At 61.4% G+C, this 25,821-nt stretch overlaps 2 protein-coding genes across 7 annotated transcripts in view; one reads left to right on the top strand and one right to left on the bottom strand.

The window, feature by feature from the left end:
• Positions 1-38: 38 nt before the first annotated feature.
• Positions 39-7,764, top strand: SGSH (N-sulfoglucosamine sulfohydrolase). Its single transcript, XM_019465999.2, has 8 exons — positions 39-174; positions 1,281-1,441; positions 3,231-3,336; positions 3,581-3,731; positions 4,034-4,190; positions 4,533-4,614; positions 5,372-5,575; positions 6,323-7,764. The coding sequence occupies exons 1-8, from the start codon at positions 78-80 to the stop codon at positions 6,880-6,882; spliced, it is 1,518 nt and encodes a 505-aa protein (XP_019321544.1). The 5' UTR covers positions 39-77; the 3' UTR covers positions 6,883-7,764.
• The window catches only part of CARD14 (caspase recruitment domain family member 14), a 35,988-nt gene continuing 17,884 nt past the window's right edge, over positions 7,718-25,821 (bottom strand). For 5 of the 6 annotated variants that reach the window (XM_053892158.1, XM_053892162.1, XM_053892159.1 and 2 more), the window contains 17 exons: positions 23,856-24,023; positions 22,902-23,021; positions 22,079-22,204; positions 21,803-21,952; positions 20,638-20,745; positions 20,001-20,143; positions 19,759-19,850; positions 18,441-18,498; positions 18,031-18,223; positions 15,199-15,325; positions 14,658-14,895; positions 13,789-13,840; positions 13,082-13,196; positions 12,340-12,513; positions 10,250-10,371; positions 9,449-9,564; positions 7,718-8,931 (listed from right to left, as the gene is read on the bottom strand). In XM_053892158.1, the coding sequence (XP_053748133.1) occupies positions 8,724-8,931; positions 9,449-9,564; positions 10,250-10,371; positions 12,340-12,513; positions 13,082-13,196; positions 13,789-13,840; positions 14,658-14,895; positions 15,199-15,325; positions 18,031-18,223; positions 18,441-18,498; positions 19,759-19,850; positions 20,001-20,143; positions 20,638-20,745; positions 21,803-21,952; positions 22,079-22,204; positions 22,902-23,021; positions 23,856-24,023 (2,310 nt within the window). In that variant the 3' untranslated portion in view covers positions 7,718-8,723. Of the gene's footprint in view, positions 8,932-9,448; positions 9,812-10,249; positions 10,372-12,339; positions 12,514-13,081; positions 13,197-13,788; positions 13,841-14,657; positions 14,896-15,198; positions 15,326-18,030; positions 18,224-18,440; positions 18,499-19,758; positions 19,851-20,000; positions 20,144-20,637; positions 20,746-21,802; positions 21,953-22,078; positions 22,205-22,901; positions 23,022-23,855; positions 24,024-25,821 lie in introns of those variants that run through there. The other variant, XM_053892163.1, reaches the window with a different exon arrangement.

Raw genomic sequence — 25,821 nt, forward strand, 5'->3', positions numbered from 1 at the left:
GCGCACGTGACCCCGGGGCGGGGTCTGTGCCACGTGACCGCGGGCGGGGGCGGGGCGGCGGGCCAGGAGCCGCCGCCATGCGCCGTCGGGGGCCGGCCTGCTGGGTGCTGCTGCTGGCGCTGGGGCTGTGCCGCGTGCCCGGGGCGCGCCCCCGGAACGTGCTGCTGATCCTCGGTGAGTGCGCCCCCGCGCCCCTCGCCAGCGAGCCCCGCAGCCCTCCCCGTGTGCCCTCTCTGCTGCCCCAGACTCTTCGCGCTCGGCTCCTCGGAGAGGGAGGCCGGGGCGGCCTCGCCCACCTCGGGCTCCGCAGGGGTCGGGCCGGCGTCCAGCGCCCCACTCCTGCCGCTGGCCCTGACCCTGCACCGCGACGCGTGCCCACAGCAGCCAGGGCCAGCCCTGCGGGCCCCCAGCTCGGGCAGCTGGGTGGCCTTCCAGAGCTCGGTGGTCCACAGCCCCCAGAGGGGATGCGGTGGAGGAAGGAGCTGGGGTCCAAGTCCCCAGAGACGCGACTGGGTGCCGGCCGGGGTGGGGGGTGGGGGGCTCATCTCCTCCCCAGCCGGGAAACCCTGTAAGTTTGCCCTTCCCTTTTCAGACCCGGGAGCGCTGTGGCTCAGCTCTCCTCCTGGCTGAGCCGCAGCCCCCCCCCCCCCCCACGCCACCCAGCTGCCCTCTCTCCTTACCCCATCCCCTCCCAGATATCCAAGTTCTTCTAGCGCTCTGCTTTTCACGAGACTTGGTGACCAGAGCGGGGCTGTCACAAGACAACCCTGTTCTTTCCTCTTTTGAGGTCTGAGGCTCTGCCAGATTCACTCTTTCTGATTAAGTTTGTGGTCTCCAACCCGCCCTTCCGCTGATTGTAACATCCAGCTGCTCTCCTCTGAGGGCTCCCATCCGCTCCTCCCTGCTGGGGACACTGGTGCAGAAACCACAGCTCCTGCAGGGTCTGCGGAGCCCCGGGGCTGCCCAGCCACACCCACTCGCTAACACGCGACCTGAGTATTCCGTCTGGGGTGTCGTGCCTGGCTGGGTACCAATCCCACCCGGTGTCAGGCCACCGGAGTTTCACGCCTGCCTGCTGACCGCTCGCCCAGTTCTTGTGCGTGCCTGGTGGCATTCCCACTCAGGTGGCACGCCTGCCCAGATCCAATGCCCACTTGGGTCCTGCCGCCTGGGTGTCACGCGTGCCCGGGCACCAGGGGCCCAGGCCACCACAGCAGGACTGCGGGTCTCCCTCAGTCCTGAGTCCAGCCCCCCGTGGCCTCTGCCTCTGCCTTCCTCAGCGGACGATGGGGGCTTCGAGAGCGGCACTTACAACAACAGCGCCATCGCCACCCCTCACCTGGATGCCCTGGCCCGCCGCAGCCTGGTCTTCCGCAATGCCTTCACCTCCGTCAGCAGCTGCTCTCCCAGCCGCGCCAGTCTGCTCACTGGCCTGCCCCAGGTGAGGGCAGCAGGGGTGTGGGAGTGTCGCGAGCCCCTCCCTCACCTCCCCTGGGGATGGGTCCACCCTCTTCTCCCCACTCCCAGCCAAGCGGGTTCGAGTATGGGCTAGAGGGCGCCCTCTCCGGGGCTCTGTGGGACCGTGACCAAATCACGTACTCGCAGACCTCAGTCTTCTTACCTGTGAAATGGGGTCTTGAGGACACCTCGTTCCTGGGATTCTTACGGGATTGGCCAAGCTCATGCTTTATATGGAAAGCGCATAGCCAGGTGCCTGGCACGCGGTTGTCCGGGGTTGACTCCTGTCACACTGTTATCTCGGGAGCTTGAGTGATGGTAGGAGCTATCATGTAAACGTTGACTCTGTATCGTGTGTGCTAGAATATGTGTAGGGCGGAGCTTACCATTTTGAGTCTTTTCTAAAATATTTTTTAAATGCTTTTTCATTTATTTTTGAGAGCACCCCCATGCGAGGCTGTGGGGGAGGGGCAGAGAGAGAGGGAAGGAGACATAGCGGGCTCTGTGCTGACAGTGCAGCGCCCAACGCGGGGCTCGAACTCCTGAAGCGGCAGAGCGTGACCTGAGCCAAAGTCAGGAACTTAACCGACTGAGCCACCCAGGCGCCCTCGTTCCAGTCACTTTTTTTTTTAAGTGCGTGACTGAGCGACATCAGATACGCTCACGTTATCGCGCGGCGTTCCTGCTGTCTACCCCCGGAACTTAATCGTGTTCCCGAACCGAAGCTCTGTGCCCGCTGCCTCCCTGCGCCCCTCCCGGCCCCTGGCCCCTTCTATTCTAGTCTCGTCTCAGTGCGTGCGGTTGCTACGGTGTGTGTCCCGTGGGCACTGGCTGATGTCACCGAGCGTAGTGGCCTCGCGGGAACGTCGTAGCAGGCGTCAGGATGTCCTTCCTTGTGGCCAAAACGCCGTGTGAGGTTCCGTCGCGCGGGTCTGGCGCACTTTGCTTACCTGTTTGACCGCCGATGGATGCCGAGGTTGCTTGTACTCCTGACTGTCGTGAATAACGCTGCTGTGAACTCGGGTGCACGAGTACTTACTCCCGATGTGTTACCCCGAGACACCATCTTCCGGGGAGCCGGTGTGCTCTGTGCGTCCCCATTGGAGAGACCAAGGCCACGTGTAGGCGGCCCCTGTGTGGCCACTACCCAGACGCTTCCTGGAAGGTTAATCAGGCAGCTGTGAGCTGCATTCCCGTCCGGGCCGTAGGAATGAGGAGAACACCGTTCCAGCTTGTCTTACGTCTTTCCAGTCTCAGTTTGTAACGTGGGCGACTGTTTTTTTTTACGCTGTAAAAAATCCAGTTAATCGGGGCGCCTGGGTGGCTCGGTGGGTTAAGCGTCCGCCTTTGGCTCAGGCCGTGATCTCACGGTTTGTGGATTCGAGCCCCACATCAGGCTCCACACTGATGGCACAGCGTCTGCTTGTGATCCCCCCCCCCCTTTCTCTCCTACTCGTGCTCTCTCTCTCTAAATGAGCTTAAAAAAAATCCAGTTAACAGCGGTTTGCCGCCGTGGCATGTGCTCGCGACGAAAAAGCTGGAAAACCCAGGTAGACAAAAAAGCAGCAAATAAAAGCCCCCCCTTGGGGCACATCTCCGGCGCGTTGTTTCCCCTGCTGACGTCCTACGGTAGGGGCCTGAGGGAGAGGCCGCGGAACTCTCCCTGGGTGCCGGCCGCCCGGGCCGAAAGGGGGCCCCCGGAGGGCCCGGCGACGAGCCACGGGGAGAGCCGGGGCAGGTAGGGCCCCGCGTCACGCGCGTCTCTGCCGCAGCATCAGAACGGGATGTACGGCTTGCATCAGGACGTCCACCACTTCAACTCCTTCGACAAGGTGCAGAGTCTGCCGCGGCTGCTCGGCCAGGCCGGCGTTCGCACAGGTGAGCGGCTTCCTGCCACAGCGGGGACCGCACAGGCCCCCTCGGGGTCAGCCCCGTGTCGCCTGCTCTGAACACCCGAGGTCCTCGGCCTTTCCCCTGAGCCCTGGCTCCGTGAGGACAAGGGCCCGGGCTGACCCCCTAGAGGCCACACCGGGGCAGGGCTTTGCGGGGGGGGGGTGCAGAAGGGAGCGGAGGGGGACGGGATACCTCAGGGGCTCTGGAAGGCCCGTGTCCCCACCTCCAGGCATCATTGGGAAGAAGCACGTGGGGCCCGAGCCGGTGTACCCATTTGACTTCGCCTACACGGAGGAGAACGGCTCTGTCCTCCAGGTAGGACGCAACATCACCAGAATTAAGCTGCTCGTCCGGAAATTCCTGCGGACTCAGGATGACAGGTGCGCGGAGGCCCCCGCCCCCTTACCACCCACCCCCTTGGCCAGATGCACATCCCAGAGTCTTTAGTTTAGTTTAGGGATTCTTGGAGACCCCAGGTGGAGGAGCGGGGGAGGGGGAGAAAGTTCCAGATACTCAAGTCAGTCTGGTCAGAGGGAGAGGAGAGGGGACGTTTTCAGTTACAGAGGAGGGGACGGTCCCGAGGGGTGTTCCCGCCTAAAGAATGGGGCTCCGCAGAGTAGAAAGCCAGGTGGCATGTCAACCAGCTGACCTCAAGACTCAAGCCCCTCCTCCCCCCGGGCAGGCCCTTCTTCCTCTACGTCGCCTTCCACGACCCCCACCGCTGTGGGCACTCCCAGCCCCAGTACGGGACCTTCTGTGAGAAGTTTGGCAACGGGGACAGCGGCATGGGGCGGATCCCAGACTGGACCCCCCAGGCCTATGACCCACAGGACGTGGTGGTAGGACAGCCCCCCGCCGTGTCTCCAAGACGCTCGCTTACCCTTCTTCCGCCTCGTAAATCGGGAGGGGGCTTGGCAGCCTGGGCCCCCTCCAGGAGGGGCGTGTGACGTTAGCACGTTTAACAAGAGACCCACTGGATCCGGTTCCCGTCTGCGCAGCCGGCAAACAAGTGTTAACGTGTTTAGAAGCAGGGACATTCTGGGCCCCACCGTTCACCGTGGAGCAGGATTTCGGGCCCTGGGAGGGGGGCTGGCCCTCATCTACCGCCGTTCAAGCACTGGCCACCCCTTCCCCCGGCCTCCGTGCTCCAACCCTGGCTTTGCCCTCACCTGCTCCCCCAGGTGCCCTACTTCGTCCCCGACACTCCCGCAGCCCGAGCTGACCTAGCCGCCCAGTATACCACCATCGGCCGCATGGACCAAGGTGGGTTCCAGGAGCCCGGACGGCGGTGTGCTGCAGCTTGCAGCCCATCCTGGACCAGAGGTCTGAAGTCGTGGCAGCAGGGCCGTGTCCCCTGCAGCCTCTGGGGCACAGGACAGTCCTCCTGCCTCCTCCGGCGTCTGGTGGCCCCAGGTGTCCCTTGGCTCGTGGCCGTACCCTTCCAGTCTCTGCCCGGCCTCACATAGCCTCGTACGTCTTGGCTGTGTCTCTCCTTGTAAGGACCCTTGTCGTAGGCTTTAGGGCCCACCTGGATGATCACCTGAAGATCCGTGACGGTGACATCTGTCAAGTCCCCTTAACTAAATGAGGTCACGTTCACAGGTTCTGGCGGGTTTGTTTCCCTTCGCAGGGACCGCCGTTCAGCCACTACAGAAAGTTGGAACCTTTATCGTTTGGTGCCATTAGTGGGTGGTGACCTGGGAAGGGGGAAAGTGTGGAGGGACTCCTGTCTTCCAGCCGTCGCCCCGTATGGTCCCTGCTACCCACACAGGGCAGGCATGAGATTCCAGAAAACAAACCGGCCGTGCGGGTGCCACGGATGTGCTGAGGGATGGCCGGCGTCCCCGGCCCCCTCCAGGACAGGGTGCTGGGTAAGGGGCTGGGGCGGTGGCCGGGGGTGGGGAGGGGGGCAGACAGCAGAGGTCCAACAGGTGGACGGAGGAATGTGTGAGTGCCCGCCCCTCCCCGCCCCTCCATGCCCGTCTGTGGCTGAGCTCTGCTGTCCCCTCCGCACCCCCAGGGGTGGGACTCGTGCTCCAGGAGCTGCATGAGGCAGGTGTCCTGAATGACACCCTGGTGATCTTCACGTCCGACAACGGGATCCCCTTCCCCAGCGGCAGGACCAACCTGTACTGGCCGGGCACCGCCGAACCCTTGCTGGTGTCGTCCCCAGAGCACACGAAACGCTGGGGCCAGGTCAGCGAGGCCTACGTGAGCCTCCTAGGTATGGCTCCGCGGCTCACGGGGGGGGGGGGGGGGGGGGGGGAGGGCGGGGGCAAATTTAGTGGTACCACCGTGTCCAGACAGCGCTCGACACCCGCTATCTTACGTGGTTCCCATACCACCTGGGCAGAGAAGGGAGGGCCACCCCGTTCTATAAGTGCAGATGGGGATCAGAGAGGTAAGGTGAGTTGCCCAAGGGCACACAGCTTGTAAGCGTCAAGATAGGATTCTAGCCTTGGTGTCGCTGCCCCTGAGTCTTGCTTTTTCCCCGGGTGAGTGTCAGAGCCCCCTGGAGTGCTAGGGAACGTCCGCGTGGTGTGCACGTGGACATCCCCAGAGTGTCGGAGAATTTGCATTGCTGATGCCGGGGAAGCTGACTTTGAGGGGCCAGGGCAGCTTGGGGCCCACATCGCCCTTTGGCCCCAACGCACAAGTTCCGTAGCGCTGTGGCCACAGCACGGGACAAGAACAGATGAGGCCCTCCGGGGGGGCTTCCTTACGGACCTGAGAGACTTTACAAGGAGCCCCAGTATTGCCAAGTTGGAGCCTCTCATTAAGCCATCGAAGGCGTCACGTCCTGGAGGTTTGGGGCCACAGTGGCAGGTTGGACCCAGCGCAGCTCCCTGGTGGCGATCTGGTGTGCAGGGGGGCCCAGCAGCGTTCCAGAAGGGCTTGGATCGAGCCCTTCCGTGGTGGGGGCTCCCGTGCCGCGGAGGGCCGACGTGCCGAGACCCCGCCTCCTTTGCAGACCTCACGCCCACCATCTTGGATTGGTTCTCTGTCCCTTACCCGAGCTACCCCATCTTTGGCTCGAAGACCGTCCGGCTCACCGGCCGGTCCCTCCTGCCGGCGCTGGAGGCAGAGCCCCTCTGGAGCACCGTCTTTGGCAGCCAGAGCCACCACGAGGTCACCATGGCCTACCCCATGCGCTCCGTGCACCACCGGGGCTTCCGCCTGGTGCACAACCTGAACTTCAGGATGCCCTTTCCCATCGACCAGGACTTCTACGTGTCGCCCACCTTTCAGGACCTCCTGAATCGCACCGCGGCCGGCCAGCCCACGGGCTGGTACAAGGACCTCCATCACTACTACTACCGGGACCGTTGGGAGCTCTACGACCTCAGCCAGGACCCCCACGAGACCCGGAACCTGGCCGCTGATCCACGCTATGCCCAGGTTCTGGACCTGCTCCAGACCCAGCTGGCCAAGTGGCAGTGGGAGACCCACGACCCCTGGGTGTGTGCTCCCGATGGTGTCCTGGAGGAGAGGCTCTCTCCCCAGTGCCGGCCGCTCCACAATGAGCTCTGAGGGTCGCCGGGGGCACGTGGGAGGCCTCCCCACGCCCGGTCCCCACCTTTCCAGCTGAGGCGGAGGGAGGGGCAGCGACCCTCCCGTCTGAGCAGGGCTCTCCCTGATGCTGGGGTCATTGCTGCCGCTGCGTGGAGGGGGGAGTGGTGGGGCCTGTGCCCGGCTCCTTCCTCCGCCCGTGGGAGTGGGGACACGGTCGTCCTGGTGTCCGAGTCATGTCTCAGCACAGGACTTGCAGGAAGGGGGGCTTGTTTCCTGGGTTCGGCCGGGGACCTGCCAAGAGAAGGCGCTGGGACCTGGGGCTCGAGACCTTCATTCTTCGGAGCCCACAGACGTCCCCGCGCCCTTCACCCGGGAGGAGATGGGCCTCCGGGTGCCCCGTGGGTGGCGGTGGCCCCAGTCCACACTGTATGTGGGAACCCAATGTCTGGCTCGTGTCCATCCCTGGCCTTGAAAACTCTTCGAACAACCCTTGAGCGTGTTTTGCGTCCTTCGCTTTGCCCCACGGTCAAGTTCCCAACCCTGGCGGGGTTTCTGCCAGGCTGCTGATCCGTGGCAGGCTTCCCGGGTGCCGAGTTTCGTTCTGTGGTCTGTGTGGGCAGAGCTCATCCTTTCTGAATGTCCAAGCACGAAGACCCCATCCTGTGGCTTGGGTCAGTTCTGTCCGGCTGGACACCCGTGCTGCTGCTCATAGCTGCCCCAGACCTGCCCAGCTTCCGCCTGCTCAACCTGGAAAGACCTAGAAAGCGGGGGCTTTTTCCCTTGAGTGGCGGGCTCCTGCCTTCCTCCCCTCCCCTGCCAACCTCATCCTGGCGGCGTAGGGACAGAGCCATGGTCCAGGGCACTGGAAAAGCTTTATTTCGGTAAAATACATAGAAGTTCGTTTTCTGACCTCGTTTGCGATAATGGCGGTCTGAGTTCTAGAGCAGCCGCCCGAGGCACTCAGACTCAGGGCCGCTGCTGCCAAAACTCCATTCAGTCTGTGACCGTGGGCGGCAAGGCCGGGTGGTGAGGGGACCCCGGGGGTCCCTGCCCAAGCCACACCCAAATGTCTCCTGAGCTCTGGAGGTGGAGTAAAGGTCCTTTACTCTGGAGAAGGAGCTGGGGGGGGGGGGGGTACCCAGTTAGAGGGGGCAGTTCCCAGGCTCAGGGGGAGCCCAGATGGCATTTGTGCAATGTGTCTGTGGAAGGCTTCTCGAGGACCCCCCACGGGTCCCCCAAAACCGCCAGGCACCGCTGAAAATACTGTTTCCATCCCTGGGAAACTAGGCTTCCCAGCACATACAGACAACTCTCTAAATTGGAGTTCCTGAGGCACCTGTCTGCCATCAGGAGCTGAGAAAGTTAGCCAGGATGACATTACAAGAGGGGTTGTGTCTCTGCTCTGGGCAGGGATGGGAGTGACCGTGGGGGTCATCAGAGCTACCAGCTTGCGGCCACCGTGACTTTGGAACAAGCCCTTTGGCACATTGAATTGCAAAGGGAAGTACAGTGGTTCGGGTCCGACAGGTCGTTTTCTGGACATCTGGGGCCTCCAGCTCTGGGAAGGCTCGGGAGACGCCCCCGCTGCGGAAATGTTCTCGGGGCGTCTGGTTCCAGACCACGCGGAGCCTTGGAGGAGGAGGAGGAGATGGTCCGAATGCCCGTTGTCCCCTGCATGTAGTTCAAGGTCAGACCCTGGCGAGAGAGGGGAGCCGATGCCCGGAGAGCTGGGCTTGTTTGGTGAGCACCCCCAGGGCTGTGCCTGAGAGGCCCTGAGCTCAACACACAGGGCCATGTTGTCGGGGACTCCTGTGGGGACTCAGAGGTCCCCACAATTTCTGGAGGGGACTCCGGGGGCGTCAGCGGGGGCTCTTCTCTGTCCACACAACCTTCTTCTGCTCGTCCGCGATGGCCAAGCGGACACAGCCGAGCAGGGTTTCCAGGTCACTCCAGCCATCGGGGGCCAGGTGGCTGTACAGACAGGGCACTTCGTCCAGCTCGCCCTCCTCCTGCCTGCCCGCCTCCAGGAGCTGCCGCTCCGAGGTGTTGAGCCGCTGCAGGGCCTTCCTGCACGGGCCGGACACGGGGAGGGGGGGACCCCTCAGTGAGAGCTGCGTGCGGCGGCCCAGCGCGGAGCCCCAGGAAGCCGACCGCCGGCACGGAATGCCAGGGGACCAGCACACGGGCCACGCGGCACAAATGCCCTGCCCCGCTTTGGGGGTCCGAGCGCCTCGTAAGGAAGACAGGAGTCAGGCCCCGGACGACGCTGCACGGGTGTGGGGCGCGGGGTCCAGTTTACAACCTCAGCTGACAAGTGGTAAGGGGGCAACAGGACGTCTGGGTTTGTCCCCAGCCACACCCCAAGTAACGGTGTTCAGCTCCTGTCCTCACCCAGCGCAGCTGGACCGTGAGCTGCTCGTACCCCAGCGAACACGCGGCCTTAGTCAAGGCGGGTGCCAGGCCTCCCTCACCGTCAGGGCTGCTCCCAGGGGGGAGGCTGCAGGTGCTTGTCCCAGACCCCAGGCCGCGCCCCGGAGGCACGTGATGCCAGGCTCAGCCCCACCGCCAGCCCTCGGGGTCCCACCTGAGTTTCTTGGCCGCCTTCTCGTTGACGGAGATGTGGACGATGATGGGGAAGATCTCCGACCTGTGGAGGGCACGGACGCTGTCCAGCCGGACGTCCAGGAGGGCGTGGGTGTTCTGCAGGGGACAGGGGAGATGGCTCAAGGTCCTCGGCCTCAGAGGCGGCGAGAGGAGCCCACACCGGGGAGGGGCGATGGGGAGAGAAGCCGGGGGCGCCCTGTTGGGTGCGAGGGCACTTGCTGTACCATTTCAGGTCTGTCCGTTTGGTGTTTCATCGGCAGAATCTAGGAACTGTGAGTCGTTGGGGTCGCGGGAGACTTTGTGGGGGGCCGGAACCCTCCCGGTCGGAAGGCCCCGTCAGCCTCTGTGGGCGGGGGTTGGGAAGGGGGGCATCTGCCTCTGGCTCACAGCTGGGCCTGCCCGTCTCCCGTCCACATAAAACCGCATGGTTCACGGTGAGCTGCTTTTCATGTATTCGTTTGAGCCTTAAATCAGTATGGAGGCTTATCTCCATTTTATTCCTCATTTTAACAAATATTATTCAGATTTCCTGTGCCAAGGAATCCGGCTCAGGGAAGTTAACAGATCCCAGGTGGCGGAGACGGGGCTCGGTCTTTCCGCACTACGCCCTCCGCACGCTGAGCCAGAGATTAGCTGAGCACCAGCACGGGGCGTCCCTAGCCTGCAGGCTGGCCACCAGCGTCCCTCCGATCTCAGCGTCGGTCCTTCCTGCCCTGTCCCACCACCATCCTCCGGAGATGGGTCCCAAACCCCCAGAGCAGCTCCCGGCCTCGCCCATTACCTTTTCCATGAGGGACTCAATGGCCCTGCGGGTCACCCAGTAGCGGCCACCGGATGCCTCCTTCTCCTGGATGATGTCCCCCCTCTGGCTGGAGGCATCGTATTCCTCCTGGCTCAAGTACTCTGAAGGTGACAGTGGACGGGGACATCAGGCACCCAGCTCTGCAAGGTCCTGAGCACTCTCACCCCTGCGGACCCCCCCCCCCCCCAGCTCTGGGGAACCCTCTGCCTGGGGTGTCGTCTGTGTACCCCTGACCCTGCTCTTCACGCTCAGAGGAGTCTGTGCCCTGCACGCGCACCTTCGACCATCAGTCACGTGCTCTGCCAGTGCCTGGACATGGGTGGACGGATGGACGGAAGGGAGGGAGGAAGGGTGAGGATAAACCCCTCCCACACCCTCAAGATCCAAACGTGAATGTCCAGCTTGTCACCCCAGGAATCCCTTAGAGCCCACAGGTCAGGGCTGTGGGGCCCCCAAGCGAGACCTGGCGACGTCCGGAGGCATTTTGGGCTGTCACGGCTCAGGGGGAGGGGGCGCCACCGGCATCTGGTGGGTGGAGGCCAGGGACGGGCCCCAGCACAGAGAGTGAGGCCGCCCCAGCCCGCTGTCGGTGCCCGGGCGGAGACCCCTTGCCCCGAACGAACCAGTCAAGACACCCCCACTTGTGCCACTCTCGGTTCTGACGCCCATTCTCCAGAGTCCGAGCCGCGCCCCCAGAGCGTCCCCACGGTCATGGCGACCCCGGCTCACGGACAGCTCCTCTCCCCGGGCCTCGCCGCCCGAACGTTGCCCACACACTTGCGGCCCCGTGCCCTCTGTGAGCTCCAAGGGTAGTGCAGAGCCAAGGCCTCCCGCAGCCATCAGCCAGCGGCGAGCGGATGAACGAAAACTCCCACAAAGCCCACGTCCCGCTCTCCAACCGTCGCAACCTTCTTTTCTGCTGTGCAGACGCTCAGACCCTGTCCCCTGGGATCTGGCAGTCCAGATGGCCGGGGTCTCTCGGGGACCCTCCACCGAGCAGCTCTGGAGGTGAGCAGGCGGGTGGAGCCCTCCGCTGGTCCCGCCCAGGTTCCGTACAACCCTATCTGCGAGCAGCGACTGCGCTGGATTGAACAGCATCCCCCCTAAATGCGTGGGCACCTGGAACCTCGGGCTGTGACGACTTTATTTGGAAATAGGGTCTTTGCAGATGTGATTAGTTACGATGAGGTCATCCTGGAAGAAGACGGGCCCTAAAGATTGGTTCCTTTAAATTTTTTTTTTTAATGTTTTATTTTTGAGACAAAGACAGAATGCGAGGGGGTTAGGGGCAGAGAGAGAGGGAGACACAGAATCCAAAGCAGCCTCCAGGCTCCGAGCTGTCGGCACAGAGCCCGGTGCGGGGCTCGAACTCACGAGCTGTGAGATGGTGACCTGAGCTGAAGTCGGACGCTGAACCGACTGAGCCCCCCCAGGCGCCTCGAGATTGGTTCCTTATAAGAAGACTGTGAGGGGCGCCTGGGTTGCTCAGTTGGTTAAGCATCGACTCTTGGTTTTGGCTCAGGTCATGATCTCACCGTTCGTGAGTTAGAGCCCCACGTTGGGCTCTGCGCTGACAGCCAGGAGCCTGCTTGGGATTCTCTCTCTCTCTCTCTCTCTCTCTCTCTCTCTCTCTGCACCCCCCACCCCTGCTCACACGCTCTCTAAATAATTAAGTAAATATATAAATAAATAAACAAATAATAAACTAAAAAAAAAAAAAAGGACCAAAGACAGACACGGAGAGGGGAGGTCACAGGACAAGGGGGCAGAAAGCACAGTGACACAGCCACAAGCCGGGACCCCCAGGACTGCGGGCACCCCGGAAGCCAGGAAAGGAAAGGAGAACCCCACCCCTTGGAGCCTCCGGGCGGGGGGCAGCCCGGAGACACTGGACCTCCGCCTTCTGGACTGCATCACCCCGGGAGAATAAATCCCTGCTGTTCGGAGTGGCCCAATCTGTGGTCCCTTCTCATGGCGGCCCCAGGGCCTCCAGAGAAGAAGACAAGCATTCTGCCAAGGCCTCGCTCCGCAACCTGACAGACAGGCGGGGCTCCCGGGCGACAGCGTACCTGCTGGGCACTTCTTAAACCCCTGGAGGAGACACAGCTTCTCGCTCAGGATCCTGCCGACCACCCTGGGCACGAAGAGCACGGGCCGGGGCCGGCTGGGCCTGTGGGGACGCACCAGGCTGTAGGGCACCAGGGTGAAGCAGGTCTCGGCCCAGAAGCACGTGGTGGAGGGCTCTGTGGGGGAGAGGAGGCGTGAGGCTCCGGGTGGGGCTGCTCACCAGCCCCCACGGCCCAGGACGCACCGAGTCCGTCCGTGTCTGCACAGCCCGGGGTTCCTGCTGGGACACAGGCCCACGCTCGGCTCCCCCCGGGGACACCCGCCTCCCACACGCCCTGCTCGGCGGCTCCTTGCACCCTTTGATTCGGGGGCTCTGGTCTCCCCAGGCGCCGCTCCACAGGCCCACCGCAGGATGGAGAAACGCAGTTCCCTGCCGTTCCCACGGTCAGCCTGACCCCTGGCCCCGGGGTCCCCACCCTTGCTGGACCCACAGCACCAGGCCTTCCCTCCCTCCGGATCCCTGGCCTTCCAGGTTGTCCTTCTGTCTTCAGCAGTCATGTTACGCACCCAAAAAACTTTCCAAAAAGAAGAAGACTAACTCAAGACGATCCACTGCCACTGTCTTCGTGTACACGGTTTGACGGGGTCGGGGGATGTGCCGTGCTGACCTCTCTTATGACCTCCCACCCACGCCTGGCACGAGGGGGCTATCAAGGGCCCCTCGGCCCGCTCCGGCCGCCTCACCTCCCGGCCTGCTGCGCTCCGACAGGGCCCCCTCAAAGGATGAGCACACAGGGCCGGCCTTGGTTCTGTCCACGCTGACGATGCGGACCAGCTTCTGGGGTCCCCCGGAAGACTGCTGGAGGGGAGCAGAGGGACGAGCAGGTGTCCAAGCTGTCTGCACACGGCCCGACCCAGGCTGGTCCCTGCACCACCAGGCTGTGCCCGCCGAACAGCCAGGTGGCGCAGGCCCCACACCGGAGGGTGGGAGATGAAGGGAGGCAGGAGAGGGTCCTCAGGCAGGGCATCCAGAGTGAGGCGGGAGGGGAGGGGAGAGGAGGGGCCCCACAGCCCGGCCCTGCCCCAATCCCGGGACAGCTGAGGGCTCTGTGTCAGGACCTCAGAGGGAATGGGATGGGGTGGGGACGGGCAGATGGGATGAACTGGGGGCATGGCAGAGAGGGCACCTGCACGCATTAGAGAAGCTTGCGGGCTGGGTGTAGGGTGCAGACCCAGGTGACGGCCGGAGGGCCCCCCAGGGAGAGACACGCCAGGGGTCGCACCCATGGGGTCAGCAGGCCGGCACCTGCCCCCCTTCCAGCCCACCCCAGATGGGGTCAGGGCCCTCCAGGTGCTGTGAGCCGGGAGGAGGAGGGCTGGGGAGGGGGGAGGCAGGGCCCCCATAGCAGGCGCCCGTGTCCGGGGTCCGGGTGCGGCTCTCCCCGCCTCACCTTGCAGGCGATGGTGCTCCGCTGGATCAGAGCAATGAGCAGCTGCTGAGCCCTGTGCAGAAGAGCACAGCCCTGACCCAGTGGCAAGGAGGGCTTGACGAGAAGGGGCCCCTGCCCAGCACCCCAGAGCACCCCTGTGGCCCCAGGCAGCCGCTCTCCACTCTGGTGGCCACTGTGGTCCGCTGGGGCTTTCGAAAAAGTGCAAAGCCCTGGCCCGCCCCTGCAGCTGCCACTGGAACCGTTGAGTCGGAGCCCAGGTGACTCGGCGTGAGCCTGGGTCTGGGCCACGTTCCAGAACCTCGACAGCCGGGTACGGCCGACGCCCGCGCTTCGTGGACCACGCTCAGTCCAGAGCACAGTTCTCCGCAGGCGTGTCGTTGCTCCCAGGGAGGCCACCCCCTGTCCAGCTGTCCCAGGACGCGGGACTTCTGTGCTCAAACCAGCAAGTCCCAGACATACCAGGAGACACTGGGCCATGTCTGGAGAAGACATTTTTCATTGTCACAACTAGGGGGCAGAAGGACCACTGACATCCTGCTGTGCCCAGGACAGCCCCCCGTGACAGAGTGAGCCAGCCCCGGTGTCACGCTGGTCCTCAGTGCTCTAGAATGCTCTAGGATGAAGGCCATCCCTTCTCACAAAGAAACCTCATCTGAGCAGTAAAATTGAGGTGGCACATTGGGGGTTCCATCCACTTGGGGGCACATCTCATCACGCCTACCCTCTGCTCCTGGGCAGTGGAGGGAAGCCTGGGGAGACCACTCTTCCTCGCTGGCAGGGGGGTGCGTCCACGAGAAGCCAGGCCGGGCGACCCCGGCAGCGCCCTGGCCCAACCCGGGGAGGTGTCGGGGTGCAGGACAGATGCTCACCGTGCATAGTTGGGGATGCTGCCCCTCTCGGTGCCCTTCGTGCTATAGGGGCCCACGCGGTGGGCGTGCCAGCAGCCGCGGCCCCGGAACATGGTGTCGGTGACATGCAGGATGTCGTTGCATCGCACCTGCAGCTCCCCCACCGCCCTCGCCTCCAGGGCCAGGTTGACCCGGATGTAGAAGGAGTCCCCCGAGGTAGCCACTTTGGCCTCCAGGTCCTGGACCAACTTCTTATAACCTGATCAAAGATAAGCCTGGGCTGTGATCCCACAACGAGGAAGGGTCTGGAATGTGAGAGGAAGGGAGAAGGAAGGACCCCCCGCCCCCCCCCAGAGTCTTAGGAGCCATCTCGGTGCTGGAGTCCGTGGGTGGGAGATCCCCAGCCGCCCTGGGGTCGTCTGCAGACTTGGGGCACGGTATGGTCCTGGGGTGGGCGGGAGGGCTTGGCCTCGGTGCAGCCGGGGGCTCACGGACACAGGACTCAGTGGCACAAGCCTCCGGCGGTGGCCTCACGGGGTGGGTGGTGTGGGGGAGTGTGTACCCTCCAGGTTGACCTTCACAGACAGGCAGCAGAAGCCGTTCACCCTTCGGAGAAGTCCGACGGCCTGCTCCAGGGTTGTGTCCTCCAGGGTGGCCTTGAACGAGGGCCCCGTTGCCTCGTAATCCACCTGAGGGCAAATCACGAGCGTCGGCATCTTTTGAGCCGGATTCTGCGGTCACAGTCTGAGTACAGGGGTGTGCCCTACAGAAGGACCCGCTCGCCCTTCCCAGCCATCCACACACGCCCATCAGAGCCCTTGTCACCGGCCCTGTTTCAGGACATCTCGGTGTCAGCTCCTCTGACCGCACACATTCCCGACCCGAGAGTCAACCCCCGTCCCTTCTCTAGCACGCGGCTTGGCCAGCATGCGAAGGATGAGACTAGACCACGTCCCAACACCGTACACAAATATAAACTCAAAATGGATGAAAGACCTAAACGTAAAACAGGAAGCCATCAAAAACCTCGAGGAGAGGGGCGCCTGGGTGGCTCAGTCGGTTGGGCGGCCGACTTCGGCTCAGGTCATGATATTGCGGTCCGTGAGTTCGAGCCCCGCGTCGGGCTCTGTGCTGACGGCTCAGAGCCTGGAGCCTGCTTCGTATTCTGTGTCTCCCTCTCTCTGACCCTCCCCTGTTCATGCTCTGTCTCTCTCTGTCTCAAAAATAAATAAATGTTAAAAAAAAAATTAAAAAAAAAAAAAACAAAAAACCTCGAGGAGAAAGCAGGCAGTAACCTCTTTGACCTCAGCCGTGGCAACTTCTTACTCAACACGTCTCCGGAGGCCAGGGAAACCAAAGCAAAAATGAACTACTGGGACCTCATCAAGATAAAAAGCTTCCGCGCAGTGAAGGAAACAGTCAACAAAAGTAAAAGGCAGCCTACGGAGTGGGAGAAGACTTCCGCAAACGACATATCAGATAGAGGGTTAGTATCCAACATATGTAAAGAACTGATATAACTCAGTACCCGAAAACCAAAAACCCAGTTGAAAAATGGGCAGAAAACACGAATCGATGTTTTCCCAAAGCAGACATCCAGATGGCCAAAAGACACAGGGAAAGATGCTCGCCATCACTCCTCAACAGGGAAACAACCAATCAAAACCGCGATGAGATGCCACCTCACACCTGTCAGAATGGCCAAAATCAACAACACAAGAAACAACACGAGTCGGTGAGGACGCGGAGAAAGGGGAACCCTCTTGCGCTGCTGGTGGGAATGCAAACTGGTGCGGCCACTCTGGAGAGCAGTATGGAGGGTCCTCAGAAAGTTACAGAGAGAACTACCCTACGACCCAGCAATTGCACTGGTAGGTATTTACCCAAAGGATACGAAAATACAGATCAGAAGGGGTACATGCACCCAGATGTTTACAGCAGCAGCATCAACTGTAGCCAAATTATGGAAACAGCCCAAGTGTCCATCGACTGATGAAACGGATAAAGAAGATGTGGTTTATAGACACACACACACACACACACACACACACACACAGAGTGGAGTATTACTCAGCATCAAAACGAATGGCGTCTTGCCATTTGCAATGACATGGATGGAGCTAGAAAGTATGAGAGTAGGTGAAATATTCATAGAAAGACAATACCATACGATTTATGTGGAATTTAGGAAACAAAACCAAGGAGCAAAGGGAAAGAGAGAGAGAGACAAAAACCCAGAAACAGACTCAACTACAGAGAACACACGGGTGGTTACAGAGGGAGGTGGGGGGATGGGTGAAACGGGACGGGGTGAAGGAGGGCACCTGTGAGGAGCACCGGGTGACGGATGAAAGTGTCGAATCACCCTATTGTCCACCTAAAACTAATCTTACCCTGGATTAGTTAGCTAACCACAATTAAAATAAAAACTTTAAATAAAGAAAGAATAAAAAAATATATTTGAAACGTTTTTATGCTGTTAGAACCGAACTGGCCCCATTTGGATGTCAGGACCGTCTCCGCAGGCTCCTGTCACTTTAACCGCAACGTAGGCCGATGACTGAGGATCTTAAGGGGTGTGTTAGGGATGTGAGGAAGGGCCCTGTGTGTGTGTGTGTGTGTGTGTGTGTGTCCCTTGCACGAGATCGAAGATGAACCGCGGGGCCAGGGCTCCTGACCAAGGCGCAGCCCCTCCGCCCTTGTCAGCACTGACTCCAGGCACCGTGCCCGCCTCACCCCAGGCTCCTCCTGGGGGAACCAGCCCTCGGGAACTGGGCGACTCTTTCCTGCTTTCAGGCCACATCAACGTCACCTTCCTGCCCACTATTCGCTCGATAATAATTAGTTAAGTGGGTTTTGCAGTTTAACGAATATTTTATAGGTAGAAAGCTTTTTCAAATGCCCCCAGTGAACACTAACACATTAGCGTTACGCGCATTTCACTACACACACACAAAGTGGTCGGCACAGCTAACAAAGGCCCCTTGGGGCGCCTGGGGGGCTCAGTCGGCTGAGCATCCGACTTCAGCTCAGGTCACGATCTCGCGGTCTGTGGGTTCGAGCCCCGCGTCGGGCTCTGGGCTGCCGGCTCGGACCCTGGAGCCTGCTTCCGATTCTGTGTCTCCCTCTCTCTCTGCCCCTCCCCCACTTGTGCTCTGTCTCTCTCTGTCTCCAAAAGAAATAAAAACATTAAAAAAAATTTTTTTTAAAAAGGCCCCACCTCAGTACTGGCCTGTGGCCTCGTCACAGGACCCTGGCCTCCGAGCGAGCATAACCTCAGCCTGAGAGGGAGCGTGGGCTACCCCGACAGCACGTTCTCCTCCGGCTGGAGCTGCGGCTGCTGACCCCGCTGGGGAAGATCCTGGGGGGCTCGCGGGCCCGGTGCCACACTCACCATCATGATCTGGGTGCCCGGGCGCAAGGCCATCTCGTCCGCCGCGGAGCCTGGGGTGACCCGGTGAATGAAGATGCCCGTGAGGTTGCCGCCAATGACACTTATCTGCTCCAGCAGCTCGTCCCCCTGGAAGGCCAGCACAGTGACCTGGCTCAGGATCTTGCGGGCCGGCCTCCTCCGCACCGGGACGCTGCTGCAGGAGAGGAGGGGACAGAGCCCACGAGCCACCGAGAGCAGGAGGTCAGGCACGGCCCTGTCCCCACCGGCCCCAGCACCTGGAATTCTCACCTCCCCTCACCCACCCAGCCACAACCCCATCCTCAGAAATGCTGTCACCTCCCAACAGTGATGGGACACGGTCCTTACTCTGCCCTGCCACCTGCTGGCCCTGGCGCCCTTCCGCCGCTCACCTGGCTGAGACGGAGAGGCCCCCGGAGGATGGCTGCAGGCTGTCACAGTCGGCAAGTTCTGGACGGAAGCAGAGGGCTCAGACACGAGCCAGGCCAGCCCCGAGGTCACCCTTCCTGACGGAGCTTCTGCTCACCTGGGCCACCTCGCCCCCCCCCCCCCACCAGAGCCTTAGCCACCACCCCCACCCCACCCCCGCTGGTCTGTCTCCTTCTGCTGAGGCGGAACCTCCCTTTCCTCTTTCCTTTCTCGCTGCTCAGAACCTCAGTTTATCTTCCCCCAAACAGCAGTGGGGTTTGACCTACAGGGTGTCCTTATGTGAGAGTTGAGTTGCCAACGTTTTACAGGATAGGGCAGCTAGAGTCTGGATTTCTGGCTACATTAAAAATCAAATCTAGGGTGGGGGGGTGAGCGAAATAGGAGATGGGGGGATTAAGGAGTGCACTTGTGATAAACACCGGTGATTAAACTAAAAACATAAAAAAAAAACCAATCAGATCTGGCATAACCTTGGGCCCGCATTTCTGCAGGGACCTGCATCTCCCCACGGCGGCAACTGCCAGCACCGGCCATCAGCTGCCTGGTCAGTGACCCACAGGGAGCCCCGGACCCCTCCTGCCCCAAAGGTGTGGCTGTTCTGTACAGAGCAGGGTGCGTGCGCCCCCTGGTGGCCCACTGCGTGAACTCCAGACGGGGTGCTAAGCACCTGTTGTGGGGGGGGGGGGGCACGGCTGGGGGCAGCTGAGCTGGGGTGGAAAAGGTGGGGAGGCCGCCCCTGTGGGGCCCGTGGCCTGAGAAGGAGAGGAGACCAGTTAAGTCACAAATATGAAGAATAGGCCGCAGGCGATGTGGGGAGGTCTCAGGTGGCAGGTGGCAGCACCCGGGGGGAGGAGAGATGCTCACAGCAGGTGTCTCTTCCAGGAGCAGTGGGGACTAACCCCCTTTGCCTTCCGGTATCACTTAAGCGTCCCGGGGTCAGAGCAGGGGGGGCACAGGGAGAGAACACGTGTGAATGTTGATGCCGAGCTGGACGGAAAGATGAACACAGCTCCCTCCGCTTCCAGGTGAGATAGAAAGGACACCCAGTAACAGGGCACATCGGGGCATGGGCTTGAGTGACCAGGTGGCCTGCATTTCCCAGAGGCCTGGGGCGGGGCAGCAGTGAAGCTCGCCTCTCCTGCCCTCTGGAGAGGCACTGGGTCGACTCACCCGCCTCCCTGAAGACCCCTGTTCTCACTTCTCCTCCTGCTCAGCTGCCCAGGAGAGGGGGGCCGCTGCAGAGGTCCAGCGGGGGGGGCGGGGGGGGGGCGGTGCACTCACCTGCCGGGTCTACAATCTCATAATCCAGGTCCGTAGCACCTGCCTTAGCCCCCAGGGAGGGTCCCCGGTCCACCTGCAGGGTTTCTGGGAAGCTGCCGGAAAGCGTGGGAAGAAGACGGCTCAGGGTGATCGCTTGCTCCCTGACTCAGACCCAGAGCTCCCGGCACCTGCCCAGCCCTCGGCCGGGGTCCCGGTGAGCTGCCGGGGCCCGTGCCATCTGAACCCCGTTGCCAGTCCCTTACCTGAAAGACCAGGGGTCTTCCCAGAAGTCCTCTGCGGCCCGCTTGTACAGGGACTGCTGACTGGGAGGCATGGGGCTGCTGGACCGGAAGCTGTCCACCAGCTCACGGCTGGATGTGGCGCTCAGGTCAGAGCAGAGCTGAGACTGGGGGGGGGGGGGGGGGGGGCGGGACAGAGGTCGTACGGGGCTCGCGCGGGGCTCACGGGGCTCACGCGGAGCAGTGGGGTCCCTAACTGTCAGGGCAGAGGAGGCGACAAGGACACAGCACAGAGCAAGGTCACACTAACTGAACACCTACTATGTGCCAGGCACCCTCTTAGCTGCTTTCCAGATTTCGTGTAGCTCAGTTCTGGTAGATAACTCTACGTGGTGGGGTAGCGTTGTCCCACTTTACAAACAAAGCAGCTGAGGCCCAGAGAGGCCAACTTCCTGGCTGGTGAGGGCCACAGTGCGGAGCGAGGCACTGGAAGATAGCAGGTGCCCCGTGTGGATCCGAATGCAGCCCCCCCCCCCCCCCACCGGGTTTGCTTCACAAGTACTTCGTTAGCACCTGCGGGGTGCCAGCCAGGCCCCCTCTATCCCGGTAGGTGGGGGTGCGCCTGGCCGGGCCCCAGGAGGGGACCGGGCAGCCGCTGTACCTCCGTGAAGCTGCGGTCACTGTCATCCCGCGGACAGATGGCCAACATGCGCACGAGCCGCTGCTTCCCCTTTGGACACGGCTCCCGGGCTCCGGCTTCCTGCTCAGGCTGCCAAAGATGGGCCACAGGCTGTTCGGCGCAGGAGAGTTTCCTCTTGGATGCCCTCGGCGGGGGGGGGGGTGGTGTCCCAGCAAGTCAACTCTCTCCCGTGTCCCCCTCCTGCCTCCACCTCCCACCTCTTCCCTCTGGGCACTGTTCCCTCATCACGTCCCCTCCTCCGAGCCTGGGACCCCCCCCCCCTCACCCCTCACAGCAGGAGCCGACCACTGAGGAGAAGGAAAGCAACCAGCTTGGGGAATGGCATTTTAGGGATTATGTGTTGTTCCTTACAGGTTACACAAATGACACATGCTATATGTAGAACATCCACACTCCACACAGAGTATCGGAGGCAAACAGAATTGATCAGAGAAGAAAAGCCACCCATCGTCCACACTCAAAAAACAAGACCGTTAGCATTTTGCTGTCTGTCTTTTTATATGTATATGTATTTGGAACATGGTCAATGTGGGGAGGGTGGAGGAGGAAGCAGCTGGGGCCCTGCCCAGGAAGAGGAGGGTCTCCCACGGCCTCACCAAGTTCCCGGGCACCTCTGAAGAGGCTCTCCGCCCCACCCCGGGCCGGTGCCAGAGCTGGAGCTGTGGACAGATCCTAACGGAAGGTTTTTATAATCCTTTTAGCCCTTGGGGAACGCAGTTCCCTTCATGCGTGGAAGTCAGCTCCTGGACATTGGCCTTGCAAACCCGGAATGCATCATCTACAAAAGCAAGTGGCTGCCTGCCCGGTTTCACACGCTTTCTTTCTTCATCGAACACCATACTTTAGAGGTTCCAGAACCTTCCGCCAAGCTACCCCTTTCATGACTTGCACAAGATTACCACGAAAGGAGAGGTGGACACAGGCCCAACTTGCCCCGATGTGCCCCTTCAAGGACCCGGCAACATGGTTCACCCACGAGAGCCGATGTGCCGTGGATGCGGCTCAACCCGATGCCCCGGCAGGGACCGTGAGTGGCCCGGTACCGCCCCCACCCCCGCTGTGCCCACCTGGCCTCCCAGCCCCGCCACCCAACCGCATCCCCGTGGGGTGGGAGGGAGGCACTCACCCCGCGCAGGGACTCGGCCTGCGGCCCTTGAAGCTGATGGCGCAGCTCCCAGACCTGGTCTGTCAGTTCAAACACTTTCCTGCGGAGGGCGTCCTTCTCTGTCAGGCTCTGAGAAATCTCCATCCGGGCCGCGTCTCTCGCGGAGTAGGCCTGGGAGGCAGAAAGGAAAGGAGGGAGGATGGCACGCGGCGGGCGAGCGAGCGAGCCGGCCAGCGGGGGACAGCAGTGGTGGGGACTCGGCCGGGCGGCACCCCGGGGCCCCTCCCCTCCGGGCACCTGGTCTCGCTCTCGCTGCAGCTCCAGCAACTGGCCCTGGAGGGCGCTGATCTTCTCCTTGTAGATGTCACAGTCGACCTTAGTCCTCTGGAACTGCAGCAAGGTCTGCTCCTTCTCCTCCCAGTACTGGACGGGGGACAGACACAGCCCATGCAGGCCAGCGGCTCTGGGGGCCGACGACGGGGTGGGGCCGGGGTGCCTCGGGGAGGCGGAGAGGGGGGACCGTCCAGGCGGTAACAGAGGTGACTTCCTGCCCGTGTCTTAAGTGCCAAATTTCAAGGTGCGTCTATCCACAGGGCTGCTATGCTGATTATAATTGAATTTAGTCGGTACAGCGTGTGACTCTGGATCTCGGGGCTGCGGGTTTGAGCCCCGCGTTGGGTGCGGAGATCGCTTAAAAATAAAATCTTAAAGAAATACACATGGGTGTGGCACGTACAATTGTGCTTCGTTCACTCCACGTCCCCAGAGACGTACAGAATTTCCCTCGACGCTACCCGCCTCATTTTCTCGCACTGTCTCCTTCCTCCGTGTCCTGCCCTTGCCTGTTGTGGCAACTGAATAAACCCCTGGTGCTGGCCCCGGGGCCCCCACTGGAGAGCACCCTCCGTGCTATTCCTCGTGTGTCCGATCGCTTTCTGACCACCCGCTAACCGGCCGGGGCCTCTGGCCTTGGGTCCGTGTTGCACGGGGCTTCCGTGAAGGATGGGCGGTCGGGCCAGCGTGTTCGGGAAGCGGCGCTGGGTTTAAGCGCCGTGTGGTCTCAAGGGCCCGCGGCCCCCGCCCGCGCCCCGCGGTGCCGGACGCGGCCCGGAAGGGTCACCTGCTTCCGCTGCCTCTCGGCGGCCACGGCCCGCTGCCTCAGGGAGTGGATACGCTCCACCAGTGTCTGTGTGCCCTCCAGGGCCTCGCCCAGGTTCTGTTCCAGGATGTCCTTCTCCGCCTGGGGGCAAAGAGAGGTCAGCCCCGGGGCCCTGACCTCCCGAGACGCCTGCCCCTGGGAAGCACCCCATCGTTCTTCCCCGGGAAGGGGCAACAGGAAATCTCGAGGCCGGGCGCGTGGATGGATTTGGCCTCATTCCCGCGCATCTCACAGAAGGAAAGGCCGGGTCAGCCGTCAAAACGGGTGCATTTCACTTCTACTTCCACGCGGTCGACGACGGAAGGTAAAGGAAACCGAGAGTCCCCGGGGGTGGCAGCGTCGGGCCGCTCCATCCCCAGATCCACCAGCAGGGTCTCTGAGAGACGGGACACCAACGGACACGCCCTCGCCCGTCGCCCGCTCTGCGGGAAGGGGCTTAGGCGCGATGGCACCATCCAGGCCGCGTGACAGACAGCGCCAGGGCGGCCACCTACCCTGCACCCAGTGAGTGTCTATCCCCGCTCAGTAAATGGACATAATATTGACCGAAAGGAACCGGAGAGGAGAGGCAAAGGGTTTGTGTAATGCCGGGACCCTGGTGTCACCAGAGCACGCGTGGCAGGACGGCAGGCAGAAGGGTCCCCCCTCACGCCCCCGCCCACAGCCTTGAACCCCAGCCTGTAGAATCAGCACAGCCGCTGCCCAGCCGAGTGGGGCATCGTCATGCACGTCCGCTAGCTGTGAGTCCCGCCAACGCTGGGGGCCGGGGAGGAGCAGGAAGGGAAATACAGGACATCGCCAGATTGCAGCCCAGTCAGTCCTCAGCGCCCCCTCCACGGACCACCCGTCGGGAGCCCCCGCGGCCCGCGGGAAACTCCAGCTGGCTGCCAGGGAGGGGACAGGGAGGGGACCCACCAGGCTGAACGTCAGCGACCGGAGCTTCTCGTTCTCCTCCTTCAGGCGGGTCAGCTCCTTGTCCCCGGGCTCCAGGCCGTCGGCCATCTGCGGGGAACGCTCTTGACAGTCCCGCTCGTGGGAAGAAGACATCTTCTCGCGCTCTAGCTCTTGCTTCAGCAGGTACAGCTGCCAGTGGGGAGGAAGGACAATGGAAACACTGTTTCCCCACCAGCCCGGGAGCCAGCTCCTTTCCCACCCCTCCTCCTCAATGGTGCCTTTGCTCCTGCTCAAAGGGGTCCCTCCCCCTAGACTTCATAACCCGTTAAAGGGTTTACGTGGCGAGTCGTTCCAGTTTCTGTGGAGGAGAAAGGCATTCTAGCTGTATTTGATACATTTTTGTTTAACGTTTATTCATTTTTTGAGAGACAGAGAATGAGCAGGGGAGCAGCAGAGAGAGGAGACACAGAATCTGAAACAGGCTCCAGGCCCCGAGCTGTCAGCACAGAGCCCGTCTCTGGGGCTCGAAACTCACGAACCGTGAGATCATGACCTGAGCCGAAGTCGGACGCTTAACCGCTTAACCGATCGAGCAATGCAGGCGCCCCTAAATTTTTTGTTAATGTTTATTCATCTTTCAGAGACAGAGCATGAGCGGGGAAGGGGCAGAGAGAGGGAGACACAGAATCCGAAGCAGGCTCCGGGCTCTGAGCTGTCAGCACAGAGCCTGACGCGGGGCTCAAACTCACGAACCGCCAGATCATGACCTGAGCCGAAGTCAGATGCTTAATCGACTGAGCCACCCAGGCGCCCCTAGCTGTATTTTGTAGATGAGGCATAGCAGTTAAATGACTGGGTTGGGTCCCCAGGAACAGAGCAAGGAACCCCGGGGAATCGGCTCTCTGACCGTCTTGCAAAACAAATCCCCATGGCTGGTGGTAAGTGGCCAGTGACCAAGTGTCCTCCAGCATGCTCCCTGGCTTCCCCGCCTCTCCATATTCTGCTAAATCTGTTGCATAAAAGGAACTGAGATTTGTGAAAAGCAGTAAGTGTAAAGAAAGAGGAAAGACAAGTCAGATGGAGCAGAGATGACGGGTCTATGCAGATGCACTCGTAATCCACGTGCAAATATGTGCCCCCCAGCAGGGCTGCTTGTCCAGGGCTGTGGGTCTCTGGAAATTACATGCCTGGCCTCCACCCTGCCAGACAGTGCCCCCAAGAGAAACTCAGATCTGGAACCAAGATCCTGCCCTCTTGGAATCCTGGGTGTGGTGTCCATGGGGAGAAGGGACTTTCCCCAAGAGGAGAGCCCAGGAAATCGGGAGTCAGGGTGGAGTCAGCACTCACTCGGGTCAAGGAGAGAAGGAAGAACCTTTCCACTTGGACTTTTTCCCCTCTGACATCTACTTGGTGAATTTTCCGTAAGCAACGACAAAGTTCCTGCTATGGGCCAACTGGGTTAGGTGTGTCATATCCTACATTTTCAAAAAGTAAAATTAAATCATTAAGATCGGAATGGGGGGGGGCACCTGAAATTGATAACAAGCCTAAGCAAATGAACCTAATGATATTTCAAACAGGGGAACCACCATGAGGGGAGGGGGGGGGGGGATTCAGAGACCAGCAGCCACAATTCGGGACTGAAGTACAAACCCTCAACATTCCTTAGCAGCTGTTTCCCATGCTGGTGTAGGCACAGCTATGTTGAAAGTATTTTCCATGCACTGTAGGACCGAGCAAGTGATTGTTAGTGTGGGTGGCAGGGTTCTCGCCGGGGGGCTAGGGGCGCCCGAGTATGGAATGGGGGAGGAGGCTCTGGGGATCGCCTGGAATCTGAGGTGTGGGTGTGATCTCGTGGCTTCTAAAATACAAGTGTGTGTGTGGACGCGCATACGTGCAACGCCTGTTTGTATGCGTATTCGTACATTTAGGTGCACGCTTCCTAGTTCTGTCTGCTGGAAGGACCGAGGAGCTATGAGCTCACCTA

The sequence above is a fragment of the Panthera pardus genome, unplaced genomic scaffold, assembly GCF_024362965.1.
Source record: "Panthera pardus isolate Hobbes unplaced genomic scaffold, ASM2436296v1 HiC_scaffold_3, whole genome shotgun sequence".
Taxonomy (NCBI): Eukaryota; Metazoa; Chordata; class Mammalia; order Carnivora; family Felidae; genus Panthera; species Panthera pardus.